At 43.6% G+C, this 24,883-nt stretch overlaps 1 protein-coding gene across 4 annotated transcripts in view; it reads right to left on the reverse strand.

Moving 5' to 3' along the window:
* Positions 1-418: 418 nt before the first annotated feature.
* The window catches only part of DPY19L3 (dpy-19 like C-mannosyltransferase 3), an 87,407-nt gene continuing 62,942 nt past the window's right edge, over positions 419-24,883 (reverse strand). For 3 of the 4 annotated variants that reach the window (XM_053604968.1, XM_053604969.1, XM_053604970.1), the window contains exons 13-19: positions 23,461-23,583; positions 22,956-23,067; positions 22,181-22,237; positions 18,025-18,107; positions 8,850-8,982; positions 6,305-6,463; positions 419-4,704 (exon numbers count right to left, since the gene is read on the reverse strand). In XM_053604968.1, coding sequence (XP_053460943.1) covers positions 4,543-4,704; positions 6,305-6,463; positions 8,850-8,982; positions 18,025-18,107; positions 22,181-22,237; positions 22,956-23,067; positions 23,461-23,583 — 829 coding nt within the window. In that variant the 3' untranslated portion in view covers positions 419-4,542. The other variant, XM_053604971.1, reaches the window with a different exon arrangement.

Genomic DNA, 24,883 nt, shown 5'->3' on the forward strand with positions numbered 1-24,883 from the left:
CAGTTTCTTTGATTTGTCTTTCTGACCATTTCTACTTGGAATTTCAACTTCTGCTTTGAACATGACAGCCAATCACATTTGTTATCCATAAATTCTCACCAAGAATTGTGGATTTCCATAATAACTAAAGATTCAGAATGTAATCAAGTAGTAGAAACTGTTCTTAAGGTCAAAACAAACAGCACTTATGTCTTCAAGAATAAATTCTGCTGATAGCAGTCTTCTCTTTATAAATCTAAACTACAACCTTGAAATGCAACTGAGGCAAATAAGCAGCTATCAAACCAAAATCCATGTGAAAAACATTCTCCTCCAGCATTAACAAGTACAATTCAGACTTGGACACACCCATCTTTAGAGACTTACTCTATTTAGCAAACAGTCACTTCAATAAGCAGGTTTTTGTTTTTGACCTTCAAAAAAATGTAAGACACTCTTGTTGTATAACTTAAAAGAGCTTTACTTAGCATATAATCTCCATACAACTCAGTACAACAAATTATAACAGCTCTTTGTACAATCTTATTCATAAGATGTTAAAAACAGAGAATCAATTGCCAGAAGAAAGTCAGCAACTCTCTCGTAAGCTTTTTTCCATGAACAAACACTCTTAGGCCAAAAAGTTGCCATGTGTAAAGTATAAAGCATTCAGAGAGCAACCAACCAAGATATGTAATCTGAGAACACTTTAATATCTTCCTACCGATTCTAAGGTTTGAATTAAATTTAAAAAAATCAAACATTTCTATGTTAATCCAGGTAGATTTTGGCCAAAGATAAGCTAAAATTTTTACATCTTAGACAAAGTTAATGTAGAATCAGAATAAACATTTTTTATTTTCAGTTAATTGTGAAATAAAGATGCAGACCAGATGAAATATCTGTATTTTGCCCTTGCCAGCTGGCAGCCCCCACCCAAAACATACACACACATACACAGTTTCAGAGCTGATCTCACACAGGTCAAGAAAATCACCTTTAAGGAAACAACAAACGGCCTGGGTAACACCTAATCACGTTCCTGGCTAATAATATTTGAAATGAATCTCTATTTTTTAAAAGACTGTATGTAATAAAAGTGACAGGAACCTTTCCACTATGGTAGGACTCTCTAATGAACATTGTGATTGGTACCAGCAGTTGGTCATTTAATGCAGTAAGTAGGTTGAAGTAGAGAATCGTAACTTAAAATGTGTAACTGCACCTTTCTTGGCTAATATTCTCATGTGAAGACGAGGTCCCTCCCTTACTAAGCGTCCAACGCCGGCACTTCCACTTCTTACATAAATCATACCGATAACATGATTTAGGGACATTTTAACACTTTCCTATTGGTTTAGATGCTTAAAGGTGAAAAGAGTCCTTAAATAAATCTGCAAGGCAATATGGGCTCAGAAACTTTCTTGATTTTTATGGTTTTTCCTTAGTATTTCATTTATAATTTTCCTAACCATGTCAAATTCAAAAGCAACTTTTATCAGCAACTCAATCTTTATCAAATATTACCAAAGCATTCAACTTAATTTTTGCAGAAATAACTTTCTTTTGACACCTGTATTTCCTAGGTCTATGTAAATAATTGAGTTGTCTATTTACAGTAAGAAGCACAACTTGCATGGAGAGGTTTGGGATGGGCACACAAGTCAAGGGAGAGAGGGAGCACGGCTCCTCTCTGGTCACCCCAGGCACTAGCGGATGACGAGTGAGATGGAGACGTCAGAGAGTCACACAAGCAGAGTCCACTAAGAACACTGCCGTTGCGCTTAGAGCCGTGGTTCTCAACCTTCCTAATGCCGTGACCCTTTAATATAGTTCCTCATGTGGCGGTGACCCCCAACCACAAAATTATTTTTGTTGCTACTTTGTAACTGTAATTTTGCTACTGTTATGAATCATAATGTAAATACCTGATATGTAGGATGTATTTAGGCGACCCCTGTGAAATGGTCGTTCGACCCCCAGAGGGGTCATGACCCACAGGTTGAGAACTGCTGACTTAAGAGGGTCTTTTGGCTGCTAACTCAGAAGCAAATCAAGTGGTTTTCTGTCCATACACTCCAGAGCCATTATCTGTGGGTGTTACTAAGTATTAATACAGCCACAAGGTCTGTGCGGCACGCAGCTTACACAGTCTCTTGCTTCAGCTTAGTAGGAGAGGCTGGAATCAGAGCCAGAGGTCAGAGGCTTTTCCTCTCTCTTCCCATCCACTTCAGCAAAAAGGTCATGTAAGAGAACACTGCTAAAAACACTGGACACGATTCGTGGACATTTGGTCACCAGGAAATAAACACTTCTGCTGTACATGGTCACAGTGTTTAGAAAGAGTGCAGAGTTTAGAAAGAGTGGGTTCTGTCTTGCAAGATTTTTTTGGCACTTTACATTTTTCACCAAAGACTGACACTGAGTGTTTTGGCAACGATGGCACCTGAACAAAGGGAAGACGATGGCTGTGTGACGTCGCTGCAGTGACGGTAAGCACAAGGTTTAAGTACAGGTTTTGCATCCTAAGTGTCCAAACGCCCAAATGCTTACAAGAAAACATACAGGAATATTTAAAATAAATTTAAATCTCAAATATCTGAAAAGGCAACAGAGGACTTGAAAAACAAAACCACACAGTCTAATATACTATACCTTACATGTGCTTGGTTTCAATTAGAGTAAGGCACTCGCTGAAGGGTGCACTGACCTGTGCTGTCAGCACCAACAGGCGTGCTCCTTACTGGCTTAATTAAAATTTTAGTGCTGATTAAAATGTTTTATTATTGTGTTATCCTAAACTGCAGTGGTCTCCAACCTTATTAAAGGATATAGGAAAGATATAATTTGGGAGTTTCAGTTGCACAATTTAATAACCCAACTACTCTCCATTTTTTATTTAAATACTTTTTGACAGAAGTTGAGTATCTCTGTGTCTAACATGACAGCGTAAAAATATGTTTGAATGTTGCTTGGAAGTAGTAGCTGAACGTAAGATCATTTGAAAGTGGGACGTATCCATCATGATGTCTATGGTAATTTGCTTCAACACAACTGCAAGGAGAAATATTTAAATCATTTCCAACAGGCAAGAACAGGGAGACAGCTAATTTCATTAGTCATCTGGATTTAATTAAATGCACAATATGCCTATATCAGCAACTTGTATGAGTCCCCATCATTGGAAATTAATTATAAAAGCAATTATCAAAAAATTTTGAGTAGGTATCACCCTCTCTGCTGTTTACAACCATGACTTAGAGGCACTTGGTTACCTTTTAGGAATGGAAAGAATAATGGTACCAGGAGACCACAAGTCAAAGTCGGTATGAAAATGCTGTCTGCTAAAAATACGAATCAGTGAACTAGTTAAGATATACCATTTAAAAAATATTCAGACTTTGAAGTTCTAGGCTGCAAAAAATACAAAGGCTAAAAACACAAGAAGTTTACAAAATTTCGCAAACCCAGTCAGTTGAAGTAAGAAATAAAGCAAAACTATTTTACTTGCAGAAGAGGTTAAAGAGTATCAGTGGATTTTAAAATAATAATGCTCAACAGTGACAAATTCTACTAAATACTTGGCTACATACATTTCTGTCCCTTTAAGGACTTACAGTATGGAACTTGTAACACTTTTCTGTGCCAGCATTAACACACACACACACACACACACACACACGTGGCATACTACTACACACTGCCTGCTACAGTGACCTTTCAGATAGAGTGAAACAAAATGTTCAATACATACAAAGATCTAACATGATTTTTTTTTTTTGTTAAAGTTAAAAGCGCAACAACTGGAAAGCATATAAAATTTCCAGGTGAAAATGGGACAATAAAGAGCTTTTTAAAAAGCCAGCAGTTGGGTGGCGCCTGTGGCTCAGTTGGTAAGGCGCCGGCCCCATATACTGAGAGTGGCGGGTTCAAACCCAGCCCCGGCCAAACTGCAACCAAAAAATAGCCGGGCGTTGTGGCGGGCGCCTGTAGTCCCAGCTACTCGGGAGGCTGAGGCAAGAGAATCGCTGAAGCCCAGGATTTGGAGGTTGCTGTGAGCTGTGTGAGGCCACGGCACTCTACCGAGGGCCATAAAGTGAGACTCTGTCTCTACAAAAAAAAAAAAAAAAGGCCAGCAGTTGGCCCTCACTAAAATGAAGTAACGTTAAATAATTTTATCATCTTGTCAATCGACTCAATCACAGCTGTCTTAAGTCAACTGGAAATTAAAAAGCATTTCAAATCCTGAAGAGGTTCTCATCCCAGCCTGGTATCTGGCTGTCCAGGCTCTCCATGGAACAGGTGTTCTCCCCAACTACCAAATTCCAGATGACTCTTGGAAAGCATTTAAGCTAACATTAATGGAAAAGACAGAGACAAGACAAAAAAGACTGGAGCTTAGAGAAGGTATTTCGAAGATGGTAACGTTTGTGTAAACATCTGTAGAACTTCCACATATCACAGCTTTGAGGTACCGGCTGCCTACTTACATAGGGAACCTACTGAGTTTCATTATGATGCAGTTTCACTGTATCAAAAATAGAGGTCTGACAGAAATCTTTGTTACTTGTTTCTGGAGAGCTTGTAAACGTGGAATGTTTTGTTGTGGAACACTCTGGTGAAGTGGGCCTTGTAGGGAGGCAGGTTTCTTTTGATTTCTTCACAGAAGCGAGGGTGGTCTGCAGGTTTCAAATCAGGGTCATTCTGTCCTGGGCCATCCATCACCTAAAACCAAAACAAAGCCAAACGCAATCTGGGAGGAAAATCTTACTTATAAGAAGAAAAGAAACAGGAACAGGTGTATTGGGTTTCTTTAAGAATGTTATGTTAGTGAAATTAAATTATACGATTTCAACATCAATAGCGACTTGGAGATCACCTGATCCACCCTCTCCCCCTTGGGAAGTGAAAACCAAGGCTGAGAAGGAGAGTCCAGCCTCACACAGCGGCCACCACTAGAGGCAAAGCCAGATGGAGAACTGATATGACCCGAGAAGGTTCTCTAACTCATCCCATGGCCCAGTGAGAACCAGTTAACGAGTCCCACTTGTTTACAAATACCTATCAGCTGTTCTATCATTAATCATAGCTTGCATCACACCTCTAAAGGGTGAAAATCTTCTGTTTGTTCCACTGAGCCCTGGCATGGCTCCAAGAATATTTTCCTCAGGAGGAAGGAAGGCGAAATGGCTTATTGCTTTGCTGCTCTGTAGGGCAACCTCGGCTCTAGGAAGCTGTCTTTGTAGAAGCGTCTCAGTGGACACAGGACACCCAGAAGGAGAGTGTTAGAGCAGTGGGAATGGCGGTGGGTGGAGAGGAGGGAGGGGCCCCACAGTCCCAGCTGCTTGGAAATGAGCCAATTGGAAGCTATGGAGCAGTAGTTTTAAAGGCTGAGTTTTTTTTTTTGGCTGGGGCTGGGTTTGATCCCGCCACCTCCAACTTATGGGGCCGGCGCTTTACTCCTTTGAGCCACAGGTGCCACCCTGAGTTTTTTTTTTTTTTTAATAGATGGAGTTGCCCTGTCACTCTCGGTAGAGTGCTATGGAGTCACAGCTCACAGCAACCTCCAACTCTTGGGCTCAAGTGATTCTCTTGCCTCAGCCTCTCGTAGCAGCCTTCCAGAATGGCCACTATTTTTAGAGATGGGGGTCTTGCTCTGGCTCAGGCTGGTTTTGAACTGGTGAGCTCAGGCAGTCCCCCCTCCTTGGCCTCCCAGAGTGCTGGGATCACAGGCTGAGCTGCCCCGCCTGGCCCTGAGGTTTTGTTTTTAGCAACAAAATCATTAAAAGATAAAGGTTAGGCTGGGTGTGGTAATCCCAACACTTTGCCTGGCCGAGGAAGGTGGATCTCTGGAACTCAGGAGTTTAAGACCAGCCTGAGCAAGAGTGAGACCCTATCTCTACTAAAAATAGAAAAACTCGTCCCACATGGTGGTGGGCACCTGTAGTCCCAGCTACTGGGGAGGCTGAGGCAGGAGGACTGCTTCAGCCCAGGAGTCTGAGGTTACTGTGAGCTGTGTCAACATCGGTGGCATTCTATCCAGGGCACAGAGTGAGATTCTATCTCAAAAGGATAAATATTATGCAGAGCCCCATCATACAAACCAGCCAAAGGCAGAGCTGTCCTGTGGATGTGACACCGGGTGCCCAGAGCTGCCCTTGCCCACCCTGGCAGGCAGTCACTCAAGCACCAAGGTGGGGGCTCTGCAGGAAACAGGGGCCAGGGGAATACTCGATTCACAACCTCACTCTAACGGGTATAAAGCAGGGGAGGTTCCCAGTCTCGGGATTCTAAGCGGAGCCCCGGGACGCCCCGGCCGGCTCACGTGTCCGTTGGCCACGTCCAGCAGGTCGCGCAGCCGGCAGCCGCGTTGGTGCCTGCGCTCATAGCAGACGCTGTCCTCCAGAATCACGTAGTCAGCGCCAAAGGAGCGCAGGAGCGCGTGCACCTCCTGGGGGGACCTCTTGGCGTATATCTGGTAGATCTTCAAAGTGAGATAAAAAACGGTGTTGAGTGAGGGTATGAGGTGCCCTCCCCCGGGGGCTGAATCAGAGACCTCAGCGCCTAGGGCCCCTCCTGCCCCGTGCAGGCCTGCAGTGGGGAGAGTCTCCTCGGTGCCCTAACCGCTCAGTGTTGGGGACAGGGAGGGTGAGGGCGCTGAAGGTGTCAGGGTTAGAGCGCCTTCTTTCAGGCTATTAATATATTCAGCAGTGGAGGCCAATTATGAGAATGCTTCACGAGGCAAGTGACACGACTGAGTCTCCACCTTCAGACTACAATGGTCCTATGGGGTGACCCAGCTTCTGATAATGGTGGCGGGGGAGGATCCCTGTGGCCTCCCGGGTCCCAGCCTGGGGCCCACCTGCTTTACTGCTGCTTTTCATAAGAAGACCCTCACTCCGCTCTACCCACTTCCTTCCTGGAGCAGGGGCAGTGCCCACACTCCCTGTCCCTCCTGGCCGCACCCCACAATGGGCGCACACACCCAGGGCTCAGCGCGGGACTCCGCTGCGGGAGAGGCTCTGCGGGGCTGTGGATTCTCCAAGAGAGACCCTGTTTCCTCTGTGGTCCCCCATCTCTAAGGACAGGTTTCCTACTTGCAGGGCTGGGTGAGGGCCTAATTCAGTGTGTCCACCCGATGGTGACATGGTGGGGTGAGCTGTTTCTGCCTGGAGAACGGCAGGCCGTCTACAAATTGGCACCAGGTTGCAGACTGAGGCCATTCCAAGGACTTGACAGTCACAACCAGAGGAGAGTGGTAGGACCTCGGGGATGACAACTTTTGGGGTGTGACACCCAGAACCTAGGCAGGACTGAGTCTTGGAGAGGGCAGGGCATGCCAACTGTCTTTTCCGCAGCTCCCCAGACCACAGCATGGGCCACCTCCTAAACAGGTTTGCAGAGCGGGGACCTCCTTCCCCCATTCTTCTACTTAACTTGACCTGTCTGGAACACTTGGGGCAACTGGAAAATTCCCATTTTAGTGGGTGTCTAAATTCAGACGATTCTTACGAAAAAGAAGAGATTTAGTATAAATCATTTGCTTTTAGGCTGCAAGTTTTTTTTTGAACAATTTTGAACTATGAACGTTACATAGTGACCCATAGGAAACACCAGGGAGTCTGGCATCTTGCTGGTGAGGATGGAGGGAAACAGAGGCCTCCTGCACTGGGAACTGACAGGGGTGTGGCTGGTGACGTGACAGCATCCATCCATCTACATGACAAATGCCCAGACCCTGTGACCCAGCAGTCCCTCATCTAAGAAAGTGATGTTTAGACGGACACTGTCCTCATGAAGAGGGATGCATGTACAAGTTCATTTGGAGCACTGTTTATATAAATGCAAAAACAGGGAAACAGTCAAAATGGTTAAAATATGTCACATTCATATTAAACACTACTGAACATTTTTTTGTTTTTTGACAGAATCTCACTATGTCACCCCCGGTAGAGTGCCGTGGTGTTAGAGCTCCCAGCAACCTCAAACTCTTGGGCTTAAGCAATTCTCTTGCCTCAGCCTCCCGAGTAGCTGGGACTACAGGCGTCTGCCACAATGCCCATCTATTTTTTGGTTGCAATTGTCATTGTTGTTTAGCAGGCCTGGGCTGGGCTCGAACCCGCCAGCCTTGGTATGTGGCCGGCACCCTACCCACTGAGCTACGGGCGCCACCTATCCAACTTTAAAAATAAGGAAGCTATTGATATACTGATACAGAATTATCTCCAAAATATAGTAAGTGCCCAAAAGCAAGAGGTAGAGAATGTTACTTCTGTAAAACAGAAAATAATACAAAAAAATACATATTTGTATCTGCGTGAATACCTATGGAAGTCTATGTAAGAAACTTGTAACATTATTTGTCTCCTGGGAGGGGAACCAGAAGCTGGGACGTGTGGTACAGTGGTGGGCACTATCTTCCTTTTCGTTTGCTGTGAACTTTGAACTATGTGGCAGTCTTATCTATTAAAAACAATAGTAACATCACACAACAGAAATGGTCCACAAGAAATTTGGCCAGTACGCCTGAGAAGGACACTGTCCTCATGAAGACCTTTCCCTTCCCCTCCCCACCTGAGAAGGCTGAGGACTGTGCTCCCAGACACCCATTTCTGCACACCTCTGGGCAGGGGCCATCTTAGCTAGTCCCGAGAGGACCATGTTCTGAACAGCATGCCCTCAACAGAGCGGAGCGGGTGTGCGTGTGGCCCAGAACCAACAGATGCAGGCTCTGTGCACTGCATTCTGACTTCCCCTCGCAACCTGCGAGCTGGAGGTTGGCAGCATGAAACCCCATCTTTACCAAACACAGGGAAACCCAGCCAGCACTGGCCCAGGAGAAGTGAGGAAAGGCGCAGACAGGCCCTCACCGCCTTGGTCCGCTCCCGCAGGCTGCTGTCCTCATAGTGGGGGTGGTTGGTCAAGGTCCTTCCCGTGCATAGCTTGACCCCGGCCAGCAACTGCATGCTCCCAGCAAACACAGCCCTTCTTGGAGTGTTAGAACTGAAAGATTTTAGAGTCTGAGTTAGCCACTGCCAAGATTTCCTCAAAGACAAAGACAATACCATACCCTCTCAGAATGACCCAGCTACCTCAGCAAGTGTTAGAAGAGTTGGGGCAGGGTGTGTGGTGGGCAGTGACCAGGAGGTTGCTGGGGTTTTGATGTGCACTCGAACTATTTTACATGAATGTTTTTGTAAGTGTTTTTGATTATTCACTAGGATAGCGGCCGGGAAGCTCCTAACTTGCTGCTCCGAGGACTTGACCTTATGAAGAGCTGTTACCTTAGCAGGCAGGTAGCACCTGAGTCCCAGGCCTCTAGGCTGAAACCCACAATTCTCTCTCCTTACAGATCCAGAGGGGCAGAAACTAACAAGAAGACTGGCATTGCCTTTTATGTTAAACTAAAGGGCTGCCTAGAGTAAAACAGAGAAAATTATCAAGCCAGAGACTGTAGCTGGTCAAGAGTCAATTCCGAAGGCTTTTGTATAAAACAAGCAAAAACAAACAAACAAACAAAAAACCCAAAAAACAAAAACCCACCCACAGATCCATAAACAGTATTTTAAATCACTTTTATGAAAAACAGAATAAAAAGTGAATATGAAAAGAAGACCCTGAAATAGCAAATATCTTATTACTCATTAATGGGGCTGTAAAACATAATGCTTCCGATGTGGAAAAAGTATTTTATACCTTCCTTTTCTTTAGCCTTGATTACGAGAAACCATATGCAGTTAAGGAACACGGGGCACCCTAATATTCAAGCACAAATCACTTTCCAATCACCACCACACCTCAATTCTCTGCCCCTGCCCCCGACTGTGAGAGACTATGCTGGGCCCCAGGAAAGACCCCAAGAATATGGAGAGACCATGTTTCCCTTCCCCTCCTTGGAAGCAAACTGTAGAAATTGATTTAATTCCCACTTTTTGGAAGCCTGAGAGTCACCTGCAAACTGATGAGGTGTTATTTTATGGTGAAGGCTGCACAGTTCTAAGGATTCTCCCCAGTGCAGAAATCCCGTGAGGCACGCTAGGAACATTGTGGGATGCATCTGTCCTTTTTGTGTTAAGAAAGAGGAGCATGTGCCTGTTGGACTGAGCTAAAATGAGGGAGATAGTTTTGAGTTTATTTGAAATCATGAAAATTCAACATCCTTTGCAGAAGCTACAGAAGGCTGTTTCCCTCAGTAGTTTTGGAGAACAGGGCACGACACTCGCTCTGGTGCTGAGGTTTCTAAGAGAAGCCTCATCATATTCATATATCCCACCAGTGTGTTTTATTTATTCCAACTCAGCGCTAAGACTACAGTGTGAATGCCGTCCAATAAAGGCCTCTGGATGTCTCCGAGCAATACGTCCTACAACTCAAGTTGTGACATTTACAGATAATTTACTTTCAGAAAAATTCAAGATTTTCTTTCTAACAATGACATTCTCATTCATTCGCATTCCAATAAGCTTTCTTAAGGGAGGAAAGAAAACTGGATGGAATCACAATCAGCACACAGGAATGACACAGAGTCTGCGGCCCCCACCCGTGCGGGAGTCTGGAGCCGGCTTCCAACAGGAGGAGCCCCGCCTGGCTTGGCTGCACTCCATGGGCTGTCACCACTCTGATAGTCAGGCCCAGGAACACGAAGACCAACAGATGTTCATTCTGTCCCCTATATCAACAGTTTACAGGGAATCTTTGACATTTGTCCCACATGGTCAGAGGGAACAGGTGGGTTAGAAGGAACATGTGAAGGCAAATGGAATTCCTTCGTGAAATTCTACACACTTATTCTGGGCCTTGTATACTGTGCTACCTTCATTTACAGTTGGCGATAGTTACTAAAGAGAATAAATATGAACAGACATTAAAGAGAGTGCCATCATTTTCCTAAGTCTCCTTTCCTTTTGTATACTCTCAACTGACATAAACCAATGTATCATAGGAAATGACACAGTGGCATCACAGTGGCTGTCTATGGGTCTTCTGCCCTGGGCAGACTGAGAGTGCAGGAGGAGGAGGACTCTGGGTTCCACGTCCGGCAGAGCATGCGCTGGAGGCCACAGGTGACAGGGCCAACAGTCCCGGGCTGTACACTCTTACTACCCAACGGTGCCAAGCTGGTCTTTCTACACACAAGACAGATCCAGAAGCTGAGCTTCAAATCTAAGACTATTCAAATCTATTCAAATCGTAAGACTCAGCATCACCACTGTGAACAGAGAATAGGAAATTAACACCAAGAAGGTACACAGAGCTGTGTGTGGGGGGCATTTTATAACTAAAGCACTACAGACAGATGACGGACCTTATCATCTGGTCACAGCTAATGGCCAAGATTTCAACTTGCTTCCTAGCCTGTAACTGAAAGGCTTAACCAATGGCGCCCAGACAGGCAGTGGGGCAGAGAAGTTTAGGTCAGCTTTATTGAAAAGGGAGATGATGTGTCTGTACCCAGGGGCAGTTAGAGACCCCTCTTCTATGGGGCCTGTCATATGAAGGCCCTTTGCTGGGAACTTCTGGGAGGGGGGCAGCTAGCCAGATCCTCCCTGTCTTTGTCTTAGGAGGAGAGGAGGAGAAAGGGGAAGGGAAAAGAGATTGTGTGGGGCTGCGTTAGGCCCTCTAACAATAATCATAATGCTTTGATGAATTACAGAGTTCACAAAGGTTTAAACGTCACAATTTCTGAACTGCTTGCTAGGGAGTTACAAAGTTTATTCTTTATTTATTATAAAAACCATTACTGAAGGCCTACTATGTGCTGGGCTGGCAAACATGGTTTGAAATCCTCTTTTCAAGAAGCTTACTAACTAATATAGCCAGGCTCAGCTCCCCGGACAGGCAGAGACCTGAAACCAAACCAGCACTGTCAGGAACCTGCTCACAGGTGCAGGGCCTCCTGCAGGCCGTTCCTAGGCTGGAAACCACACACCTCAGTCCGGACAGCTGTTCTCTCCCTGTGTGCTCCCACCTGCCACACCCCTCACAGGTACAGGCCCAGGACAGCAGCACAGCTGTCACCAGACAGCAGGTGACAGCTCACACGACTGCTGAGAGGAATGGACGGAAAAAAAAAAAAAAAGAATAAAGCTCATTAAATTGAAGACATCTTAATGTTTGGCTTTATTAGCAAAAAATCAGGACATTCAAAACAAATATAATCTGTTCAAACTGTTAGTGCAACAGTCCTCTGGATGGTTAACAGATTTGTCGCCAAGACCCTTGGTTTTATTTTAAAGTATTAAAATACAAATACCCTAATGCCTATAAAATGAATCAGAAAGAACGGTTCTTTGAAAACCCTTGAACTCTGAGGACAGCAGAGAGGATGTTTACTCACTCCGCGTGGTTTGACCTGGCTTTCCTTGCCAGCTCCACGGCGAGTCTGGGCTGCGTCCCCGCTGCTTTAAATATTTAACTCTGCAGGAGAAGCGGATGCTAAAGCCAAACCAACGAGCAAAGTGGGACAAAACGAAAAACAATCAGACAATCCCTAAACTTAAGAAAAGCCCTTCTATTTGTTGTACTTTATAGTTTCTGGGGTGAATTTACCAAAGGGAGACGGGATTCTTTGTCCTTAACTTAAAATATGGACAATGACAGAGAATGGTGCTGGGCTCTCTCCCTTCACAGACAGGATCCCCATCCAGTCTGTGGTCTGTCTCTAAAATAGCTGATGTGCTTTTAACACTGAACGGCACTTCTCTACCACAGAAAACAAAGCAATTTTACCAATGTATGAAGAAATGATGTAGAAAATGAAAGGATAATTTGTTTTTATAGCTCTGTGCCGAGCTCCATAGCAGGCTGCCCAACCTGCACACAATTTGTCACTACACAAATGACAAGGACTCGCAGGTCAAATGGATTTACATTACATGATTTAAATGTCACTCCAGGAAGACCTGATGGCATTTTAAACAAATAATCTCACTGATTTTTTTAAAGTTCCAAGTTTCAACAAGTTAATCACTTTTGAAATTTTCTTTTGTCTACATTTCAAAAATTCATAAAATTATGCAAATACTACAAAATAATTCATTAAGTATAAAAGAAGTTTACAGGCACTGAGGGTCTGAACTTAGCCTGCGTCATATTAAAAACATACAGTTACTCTTTCTGCTTTATGAATTTTTCAGTCCCACTGAGAAAATACAGCATGTGTCCCCTTCATTACTGGAAAGAGACTGTGTCTGGGGAAGCTCTCCTGACGCCAAGTAGCTAAAATGTCAGACCTCAAAATATTCAAATCTACAGATCTGTCTATCTTAATTGCAAAATGCCAAAGAAAATTTTCAGGAACCAGAAATGAAATATTTAAGGACACAGGAACAAGGTATGAAGCACAGATTTCTGCTCCACGTGGGCTGCTGAAGCCAACGTGCTTTCTAATCAAACAGAAAACCTACAAAAGTACCACCTGGTTTTTGCTGAAAGAGATTCCAGAAGGTAACCACCTCCCTCCCCCAAATAAAAAAAACCCACCACACCAACCAGGCTTTTAATCTTTGTATCCAGGAAACATTACCAGCAAAGAGGGGTAAATATGAATTTATGCATTTAAATCTGCTTGAAGACGAAGCCTGCAGCACCTCAGCGCACCATGGAGAGCAGGCAGCCAGGTGCACACCCAGGTCAGGGGTGTGGAAGGCGGGGGGCGAGCTGACCTCCCAGCTCTCCCAGGGAAGGCAGCTGGGGCCACCATATCCTGGTGGCCTGATATCAACGAAATGTCCTAGCTGTCTAAAGTGTCTTTGATTAAGAAGTCAAAATATCTCTGCAAAATAGGAGCAATTCAATCCCTAAATATCCTTAGTTTTACACTTAAATCTCCTCTCATTTAAGCAACTAAAGATAGGAAAGCACGAGACATTTTCTTTTACTAAAAATTAGAACTCTAAAAAAACTTTTGCACTAAACCTTTTGAGCCTCTGAAAATCTAAAATGGAGTCAAAAGTAACAAGATGAGAGAAAAGAACGGAAATTACAGTGCTAGAAAGAGATTCAATGTCTACACTATGAAGACACAGTGAATGGATCCAATAAGAACATGTTTAATACACGGCTGTGCCCAAGATGCATCCAGAGAACTGTGTCAAGAAGCACAAAACTTCACATGTGCAATGACTGTATACATTAAGGCTTTCCATGTCTACACAGAATCCAATCTCTTTGGCATGACCCTTCTCATATTAATAAGGGTTACCCTAAACTAATGCCCTTCATTGTGCTTTGAACACATCTCTTTAGCCTATAAAAGATCATAACCAGACCTCTCACAAAGAAAGGAAAATAATTAACTCCCACTGAGGTGATGCCACGTATCAATTACCCTCAAAGCAGAGACGTCTAAGCAAATACTTGGAAAGTACGAATTTCCAAGTGAAAGCTCAGTGTCTTTGGAGCACAACAGTGATGCCTGATGAGGGTGGGGCTCACCCCACAACAGTGATGTCCGATGAGGGTGGGGCTCACCCCCCACAACAGGTATGTCCGATGAGGGTGGGGCTCACCCCCCACAACAGGGATGTCCGATGAGGGTGGGGCTCACCCCCCAACAGTGTTGTCCGATGAGGGTGGGGCTCACCCCACAACAGTGATGTCCGATGAGGGTGGGGCTCACCCCCCACAACAGGGATGCCCGATGAGGGTGGGGCTCACCCCCCACAACAGTGATGCCCGATGAGGGTGGGGCTCACCCCACAAGAGTGATGCCCGATGAGGGTGGGGTTCACCCCCCACAACAGTGATGCACGATGAGGGTGGGGCTCACCCCCCACAACAGGGATGCCCGATGAGGGTGGGGCTCACCCCCCACAACAGGGATGCCCGATGAGGGTGGGGCTCACCCCACAAGAATGATGCCCGATGAGGGTGGGGTTCACCCCCCACAACAGTGATGCCCAATGAGGGTGGGGCTCACCCCCACTACAGTGATGCCGATGAGGGTGGGGCTCACCCCCCACAACAGTGATGTCCCATGAGGGTGGGGCTCACCCCCCACAACAGTGATGCCCGATGAGGGTGGGGCTACCCCCCACAACAGTGATGCCCGATGAGGGTGGGGCTCACCCCCCACAACAGTGATGCCCGATGAGGGTGGGGCTCACCCCCCACAACAGTGATGCCCGATGAGGGTGGGGCTCACCCCCCTCAACAGTGATGCCCGATGAGGGTGGGGCTCACCCCCCACAACAGTGATGCCCTATGAGGGTGGGGCTCACCAGACAACAGTGATGTCTGATGAGGGTGGGGCTCACCCCCACAACAGTGATGCCTGATGAGAGTGGGGCTCACCAGACAACAGTGATGTCTGATGAGGGTGGGGCTCACCCCACAACAGTGATGTCTGATGAGGGTGGGGCTCACCCCCCACAACAGTGATGCCTGATGAGGGTGGGGCTCACTCCCCACAACAGTGAAGCCTGACGAGTGTGGGTCTCTCCCCCCACAACAGTGAAGCCTGACGAGTGTGGGTCTCTCCCCCCATAACAGTGAAGCCTGATGAGGGTTGTCTCACCCCCCCATAGCAGTGAAGCCTGATGATGGTGGAGCTCATCCCCCACAGCAGTGAAGCCTGATGATGGTGGGGCTTACTCCCCACAGCAGTGAAGCCTGATGAGGGTGGGGCTCACACCACAACAGTGATGCCTGATGAGGGTGAGGCTCACTCCCCTCCCCATCTCCAGTACAAGAGGCAGTGACTGGAAGATGGCGAATGGGCTTCTTTCCACCATTCATGTAAGAGTCAGCCTGTGCTGATATGAGGCTCCCCAGGAGTTGCCGGGGTCACCATTTCTCCAGTCTGATCTACCCCAATAGCAGCCATCCGTAAGGGAGGCTGTGCCCTGGTATTTATGTTAACTGTAGTGACCAAGGACAGACGCCTGAGTGTGTCTGCTGACTGTCTGAGACACCCCACCCGATGTCCGGGCTGCTCTCAGGTGCCCCTTGTACCGTGAGGCCACAGTTTCTTCTCCTGTATGACTCATTTACTCTAATTCACAGATGCTGTGACGGGCCAGAGACATGGAGTCAAAGCCTAAGGTGAGATTTTATATTTCAAAAAGAAGAAATACAGACGGTCTAAAGAATGTCAGGTATGTTACTTGTGTCTGGAATCAGAGCTAAGGACCAGTGCTGATTTAAGTGTTGATTCAAACAAACATATTTTATGTCTAAATAGACCCTCTTTTGGCATGCATTCATCATCACTTAAGCTTATTTCACAAACATGCCAAGGAGCTAGCAGCTATTTTTACAAAAACGGTAATTTAGATTTGAAGAATTTTAGAGAAGAAAAGGCAAAGTTAGATCACAATGGAACAATTTTTTTGAAACAAAGCAAATCCTTCAGTTGCTGAGAATTAAAAGAAACAGTCAGAATAATACGTCTCCAAAGGCACTACTCTGGGAGAGGAGCTTCTTTAATAGTCAGAGGACAATCTAGGAACAAAGATCATTTTCCCAAACAAGAAGAATAACAGACTAAGATCCTGTCTTCCTTACACCTGAAATAATCTCTCACCCACCATTTCTCAGAGCCAGAAATGTTACTTTAAGTTATCTCCTGTGAGAAAAAGGGTGAAAATCAAGGCGCTACAAGTAAGCCCGTCCAGTCTACAACAGCCAAGGTGACGCGGGGCTCTCCTGGAGTGCACTGTGCATGCCTCTAAGTAATTCCTGAAAGACTCCAGAGAGGGAAAGAGGGCTTATAATGTTAATCCAGGTAGGTCTGGAAAAGATCTCCTATCTTCAGGGTGCTACCGGAAGTGGGCACCCTACAACGTTAGCTTCCAAGGTATAATCTTAAAGGAATCAGCTTCACCATTCCAGTTGATGATCGTTAATGCACAAGTAATTAGCTTTCTTTTACATGAATAACTCTTTTCCTACATGTAATTTATTATAAAGGAATTATTTACTCAATAATTATCTGCCATGATTTAAAACTGAGTAAGGAAAGACAGAGCACTGTTTACCACTCTCAGCACTAGAGAGAGATGAGAAATTACACTCCCTGCATCCAGTCAAATCCAGCCTGGCACTGGGACCAAAGCCATGTATGTGTTTTAGACATAAATCTCTACCAAATCCATGTATTGTACTCAAGAGACCTATGCTATGGAACATCTACCATCTCTGAATACAGAGTGTGCTGAACAGGACTGGTTGGAAGCATCGCTCATAAGCAAGGGCCAGTGTGGCTGCCGAGACGCTAAGTGATGGGGACCATACAGCCCAGGCTCTCAGAGCTCGCTGCCCAGATCTGCAGTGTCTGTTTATGTGTGAGTAATAACACTGCTGCTGTTTGGTTATAAAGCAGGGAGGTGCAGTGTTACAACGGGGCATGGGAAGGTTGCTCTGGACAGAAGTTTCTTTCTGCTGGTCGGAGGCAGGTTTCATGAACAAAAGCTTAGAAAGACATGAATCTCACTCTGACGCTGAAAGCTGAGGCAGAACAACGAAGCGTGAGCAAAAGTAAGCACCGACATCGTGTTGAAGCATTAGGATGTCGAAGAAAAAAGCTCCAGTTTCTGTATTTTACGTTTTCACTAGGCCTCAGCTTGGGCTATCTTAACGGGAAGTCTGCACCTGGCTGTTATGGTTCTAATTAACTGTGGTTTACAGTATTAATTTTAAAAGAACAAGGAAAGAATACTTTCAAATGTCAGCCTTAATAGGAAATTTCAGTAGTATTATGATAAAGACAATAAAGACAAATTTGGAAGACAGTATAAAATCATGTGTTTTAATACAGATGAAATAACATTTTATAGCCATTCTGTCAGTGGTTTGAAATTTATTCCTCCTCCTATTTTCCTTTCTAAATGGGTATTTTTCCTTTCTTCATGAGATATAGCTAGAGAGAGCATTTCTTGAATGGAAAGAAGTTACTTCCAAATACAGAGTTTTAAAGAAAAATTTAATAAGAATGTTTCTTTGCAATGAGATTTAGAAACAAATAACCCCCCCAAATACAAATGAAGTGTACAGTGACTCTTAAGAGGCACTTACGATTCTAAAGGTTAAAAACAATCCTCTTACTTAATCCAGTCCATCAGCTCCACTGTATCTGGATCATAGAATTCTCTCAGCTCGGAGAGCTCATCCATCATTCCTGGCCAGAACTGAAATTAAAAACAAACAAAAACAAAATCCACCCCCACGCCCACAACTACCACTAATATTAAGTGAAAAAAAGAGAGAAATTACATATAATTCGTGACCTGAAAAATGTGGCAAGTGGAATACAGAGCTCCTTGATCCCACCCCGGCCCTGAGCATAAGGAGCTGCAGTCTGAGAAAAGTTCCTGAAATTGTCTTGAGCTGAAGCTAGTCAGTGTAGGCTTTTTCTAAAGTCCAATATTGGTTCAGATTTTAGATTCTCAGAATAAATGTTTTTCACATTAAAAAAGAAAAGAAAAAAAAGTAGAATGCACTGTGTGGGCCTAACACCATTTTATAGCTGCAAAAATGTTTGGACACGGAATCTCATTCTATGCTCACAATACCTCATGGGACAGATGACGCAGCGGCAGCATCACCACTGGGACTTACTTCTCATTTTACAAGTATGGAAACTGTGGCTCAGAGAGATGCCCAACCTTACCAGGTCACAGGTGACAGAGCTATGACTTGGAACCTGGCTCCAAATCCAGGCCCCTATTCATTGCATAAATTTGTGATTAGATTTTTTTGTACTACAAATCTGCTCAAATGGTTTGACGTACATTAATATAACTGCTGTAAAAATGAAAGAGAAGAACATTTGTGTGCAGGATTCTCCTGGAAAATATGGTACATCTGACGGTATTTATACAACTGGTGCTTCCTGCTTAAGTTCATTTACAGAAGGTTATATACATACAATGTGAAAATCACACTCTGAACTCACCACTTTTCTAGTATAACTTAAGTCTATTTAATTCAACCATTAATTAAATCTGTTTTATCAAGTGATGGTTGACTAAAAAGATTTGATCATATTAACTGCTGAATTCTTTTTACGGCTTGGCATAGGAGACCCACGACAATGTATTGGGCTTCACTGACGCAGAAAATATAATGATCTTGCTTAACAAGTAGAAATTATGGTAACTTTCCTTAAGAACCACTATGCAGAGCCAAGGCCTGACGTGCGTGGTCTCTGGCTGTGCTGTACCCGTCACTTTTGTTTTCTTTGGTCATCTCATCTTTGGCCATTTTCATTGCTCATTCTAACCTTGTCTCCTGGGGCCGGGGGAGTAAATCTGGGAAATTGCTGGTGATGGAAAATTAGGTGTCAGCACTTACAGTTCTAGCTTTTGGAGAAGATAAAATAAAAAATTATAGATTAAGTCAGTGGTTCTCAACCTTCCTAATGCCACAACCCTTTAATACAGTTCCTCATGTTGTGGTGACCTCCAACCATAAAATTATTTTCGTTGCTACTTCATATCTGTAATTTTGCTACTGTTATGAATTGTAATGTAAATATGCAGGATGTATTTTCCTTGTTACAAAGGGGTCCGGGTCGCGACCCACAGGTTGAGAACCACTGAATTAAATGATGCCTTTGTAATACTTCAATTATCCATTTTCCCTAGCAATAGAATGCCAACATTTTAATGAAATGCTCTAATTCTTTCAGTATAAAACATATTTAAAATCTGTAAATTCAATGGATATTAGGTATTTTTCTAGTTTGAAATTTGCTATTAACTCTGCAAATGAATGTTAAAATCTACCAAGAATTTTGTGGCAAATTTCTTAAACAATGCGAAAGTGTTGAATTAACTAACTGCTGTTTTTAACCGTGAGCAGTAGTTTATAAGAGATCTCAGCAACCCAAATAAGTTAATCAAATCCAGAGTAATAATTTCATTAAATTTTTAACTTTAGAGATTAGTTCATGCTTTTCCCTTTTAATAAGATTATCTTAAAGAGAGTACAGCAAAACTGATATTATGAACAAGAAATTTTAAACCCTCATTACAATTGTTATATAAACCCCAGCTTTGAAACATGAATTCACATTACTTACAGATAAATCTGTAACAGCGGGAAAATATTCAGTGTCAGGGTAATCCCTAATGTACATAACACCTTTATTTTCTCTGTAATTTTATATTTTACAAGTTTTTAAAGGGGAAACATCTGAACTATTTTACACCGTGAAGGGTGATGTACAGATGTCTCCTGAAGTTCTAGACCAAGAGAGGTGAGGCCGAACATCTTTCAGAGGACTCTTTAGAATATTGCCTCTTACCCACGGAAAGGCTACATGGATGTTCAGGAAATGATGTTTTCCCCAGTACTATCATGATTCTTCTACAGTGGTAATTTTTAAGAGCAGTGAGAGGAAAGATTTTGCGCCTCTCACCCCAGAGGATGTTTAGTAATGTCTGGAAACATTTTTGGTAGTCGAAACTGGGACAGAGGTGCTACTGACATCTAGTGGGTAGAAAGTGAGGAGGGTGTTAAATGGCCCAAATGTCCACGGTGTCGCCACGGAGAAACCCCACTAGTAGGGGCTTCTTAAACTTCATGTTCCCCCAGCATCGCCTGATGGGCTGGTGGAGACACAGATAGATGTCCGCACTCCACGCCTGGGGTCTCGGATTCAGTAGGTCTGGAGAGGCCAAACACCTGTGTTATTCTAACAAGTTTCCAGGTGAGGCTGACGCTGCTGTCTGCTGGCTGGGGCCGTGAGGGAAGGGAAGGGCCAAGGCAGCGAGGTCCATTTCCTCTGCAATGCCCCTCCTCAATTTTATTAAGAATGAGACAGACAGGGCGGCGCCTGTGGCTCAGTGAGTAGGGCGCTGCTGGCCCCATATACCGAGGGTGGTGGGTTCAAACCCAGCCCCGGCCAAACTGCAACAAAAAAATAGCTGGGCGTTGTGGCGGGCGCCTGTAGTCCCAGCTACTTGGGAGGTTGAGGCAAGAGAATCACCTAAGCCCAGGAATTGGAGGTTGCTGTGAGCTGTGATGCCCCAGCACTCTACCAAGGGCCATAAAGTAATACTCCGTCTCTAAAAAGAAAAAAAGAACAAGAGAGACCTTGGTTCTCAAACGCCTTTTTAAAAAATTAATAAAATTTCCATAAGTAGCTGGGACAACAAGAAAACTGGGACCTCATGCACCCAGGCAGTGGGAGAGACTGTCACAGTTCAAGCACACCTTCAGTGGAGGGAGGAGGACGAGGAGGAGCCGTCTCTCCTGTGGGAAAAATCACTGGTGGGAAGATGACGTTACCTGATTCCTTTAACATACACCTCTTTAATCCTTCAGTGCTGCTTCTTAGGTGCTCAGTAAGTTTCATTTCTTTTATAATACATTAGACCAATGCTGAGAGGCAGGGAGGCAGAAATCTATGTCTGTGTTTTCCAACATCTAAGAGTCAGCACAGAGCTCAGCTTATGATAGTAAAGGTTTTGATATATTGTAACATGATAGAACATTTTTGAAATATTTACAGGATAGTGTTTATCACAGTTTTTTTAGCCTAAAACCTTTGGTTCACAAAATTTTACATGAAAATACAATAGAACCCCCCTAGTTGGCCACCACACCACACTGACCACCTCTTTCAGTTGACCTTATTTTTGTAGACTGGACATGCACCACATGTACTTGTCAGCACCAGAGACCTAGTTCCTTATGTTGACCAGTTTGTTACAGGCCCTGAGTGGTCACTTACAGAAGGTCTACTGTGTAAGTAAATAAAACCAAAAGCTGAGCTGCTCTACCCTCTCTGTGGGTGAGGACCCAACCCCACCTTTACTTCCCATACAGTAGAGTTTGAAATCCGTTGTTCTAACTTAAAGTAAAATTAGAAGAAAAATAAACCTAAACTTAAAAAATACATAATTTTTTTAAGAGAAGGCAAGAGCTCAGTTGGATAAAACAATCTCTGCTATCTGCTTTGGTCTGACAAACACCTCATTTTCAGACTTTGCTTCAGCTGAACAGTTTGAGTCAAAACTAAAATTAATGAGAACCACTAACTAGTACTATAGTAATTTTTGTTATGTTTTTACTTGTTAAAGTGATTTGGAAAACATCAGTTTTCCTATCAATGCTAACTGCAATAAGAAGCTAAAGAGATACATATATTCCCCACAAACAACTCTATTTTGTCAAATAATGGAAAAAATATATGATTCAAAGCAATTACTCTGCCAAATAGGTTAATTACAAGAATGAGGAAAATCCATCTTACCTTATAGCACAGATAGAGCAGTATTAGTATCGGTACTGAATATCGCATTATACATACCTATGTAAGAGAGAAACTATTTAGAATGCATGTATTTTAAACACTTTTTTTTTTTAAAGAGATGGAGCATCTTGCTACGCTGCCAAAGCTGGCCTTGAACGCCTGGCACAAGCGATCCTCCGGGCTCAGCCTCGGAGTAGTAGCTGGGTCTCACAGGTTTACACCATCATGCCCAGGTGTTCTGAACACTTGTGCCTTGCAGTTTTGCACTGTAAAATATATGCCTTTTTATTAACAACAGAAATATAATTTAATGGTGCATAAGTCTCCAATACCCCCAACAACTGAGTCAACACAACGGTTCCAGTCACCCCAAAAGCGTGTGGCTTCTACCAGGGTGCCACCGGTGAGCCTGCAGGGCAGAGCAATCCCAACTACACGTGCAGGCTACTGAGCATCACCATACACTCAAAATAATTATTTTCAGGAAAATATATAATAATAATAATAATCATAGTTACTATTCAGATAAGAAAGGACTTAATTTCTCTTTTTGTGTTCTTTTAAATTTTCAGATTCTGTATAATGAACATTATCTAAACTATATCGTCTGGGGAAAAATAAATGATTTTTTAAAAATAAAATTTGAAAAATAATTTCTTATAAAATAATGCATCAATTATTCTGAGCTTCAAATTTGAGTACCCATTTTATTTGACTGTATGGGCAGCTACACTAAAAATCATAGAAAGCAAATGGACAGAGAGACAACACAGACCCTCCGTGGGCTGTACAGATGCACCGACTTCAGCAGTAACTGCCAGGTGTCGGGGCTGCACAGGCCGGACGACGCAAAGGCACACATGTGTGACGTCCACAAGTACTTCATCCTGCGGGGATGGAGACAGGAGAGATCACGCATGCCGGAAGGCCTGAGCACGAGCTGGGGGCCCCAGGTCCTGTTGAGGCCGCTGTACAGCTACCACAGTGACCACTTACTGAACCTACGCAGAGACCAGGTGCCTAACAGTCAGTTATTAGTTCCCTTGTCTGTGAGCAGTATCATGTACGAAAACACAGAGAAATGTTTTTGATTAAGAAAATTGGATTCCTAGTAATATTCTGTACTGGGAGAAGACAGTGCCATTAGGACAGTTTTATGGGAGACACAGTCATTAATGAAGATCTCTGTTAGTTACCAAATTATACTGCTGAGTCATGTCAAGTAAACAGTGGTCAACTTAAAAAAAATATATCAAAGAAAAAGGTAAGACAAAAAATACCTCATGGTGCTCAAGGCCAAGAATCCGAACAGAATGGTGTGTATCAAGTTATAAGCAGTTTCTGGCTTCAGGTTAACTGTACACTCTCCCATTTTACCCAGGGATTGCTGATTTGCAGAATCACTGAATCAAACAGCAAACATACAAAATTAAAGCTGGGAAAAATTTACTTTGTTAAATCTTAAAGAAGATGTAATAAACTCATGTCTTTATGTATTAAGAAATGTATTATTTCCCTAAGATGAACGGAATTGGCACCGATCAACTTTGAATTTACGAGGCTAAAAGTGTTACAATATAAGTGCATTGGTAATTAGAGAAACTAAAATTTCCAGCAGTCTTTAAGTAAAAACTTAAAAGTGCTTCAATAAACAACAACAACAACAAAAACCTTTTGGAATCACGGAAACTGGAAGAGATTTAAAGATGTTTGACCAATTATTACTAACAGTTTTCAAATTTTTACAAATAAACAAAAGCAAAAATATATCCAAAAACTTGGAGTTCAGTTCCTTTGTGAACCAAAAATCATGTTCAGCCTACCAATACCTCATGCTGTATGTTTCAAGAGATGACTTCTATCAAATTTAGCCACATTAATTATAGTTATACCAGTAACATTAATTACTTACATCATCTAATATCTGAGATCCCTGTTAGTATGTTAGTAGCAATTGTTTACAGGTAGTTTCCTATCTTTGAGTTCGGATCCAAAGATTACATATTGCATTTCATTGATATATCTCTTTAAATATCTTTTTAATCTATAAAAGTATCCCCTACCGTGTCCCCCTTTTTAAAAAAAGCCCATTGGGCAGGTGCAGTGGCTCACGCCTATGATCCCAGCACTCTGGGAGGCCAAGGCAGGTGGATTGCTTGAGCTCAGGAGTTCAAGACCAGCCTAAGCAACAGTGAGATCCCGTCTCTACTAAAAATAGAAAAACTAGCTTAGTGTTGCGAAAGGCACCTATAGTCCCAGCTACTTGTGCCGTGGCATGACAGCTCACAGCAACCTCCAACTCCGGGGTTTACGCGGTTCTTCTGCCTCAGCCTCCTGAGTAACTGGGACTAGAGGCAACTGCCGCAATGCCCGGCTATTTTTCTGTTGCAGTTTGGCCGGGGCCAGGTTCGAACCCACCACCCTCAGTGTATGGGGCAGATGCCCTATGCACTGAGCCACAGGCGCCACCCTGTAATACATTTTTCTATTCCCAGGTTTCTTGTGAACCTGTAACTAGATCTTTAGGTTTATGGGAGTCAAGTTCATTCTGTTTGGCAAGAACTCTTCACAAGGTCGTGACGTCCAGTATTACCCCCGTCATCTATGGTTTCTCTTTTGATGGTTTTCGTTACTGCAGAAACTACTGTCCAAAAACTTTAAATGAAAAATTCACAAAATAAACAATGTGTAAGTTTTGAGCTG

This window comes from Nycticebus coucang, chromosome 10, assembly GCF_027406575.1.
Source record: "Nycticebus coucang isolate mNycCou1 chromosome 10, mNycCou1.pri, whole genome shotgun sequence".
Classification (NCBI taxonomy): domain Eukaryota; kingdom Metazoa; phylum Chordata; class Mammalia; order Primates; family Lorisidae; genus Nycticebus; species Nycticebus coucang.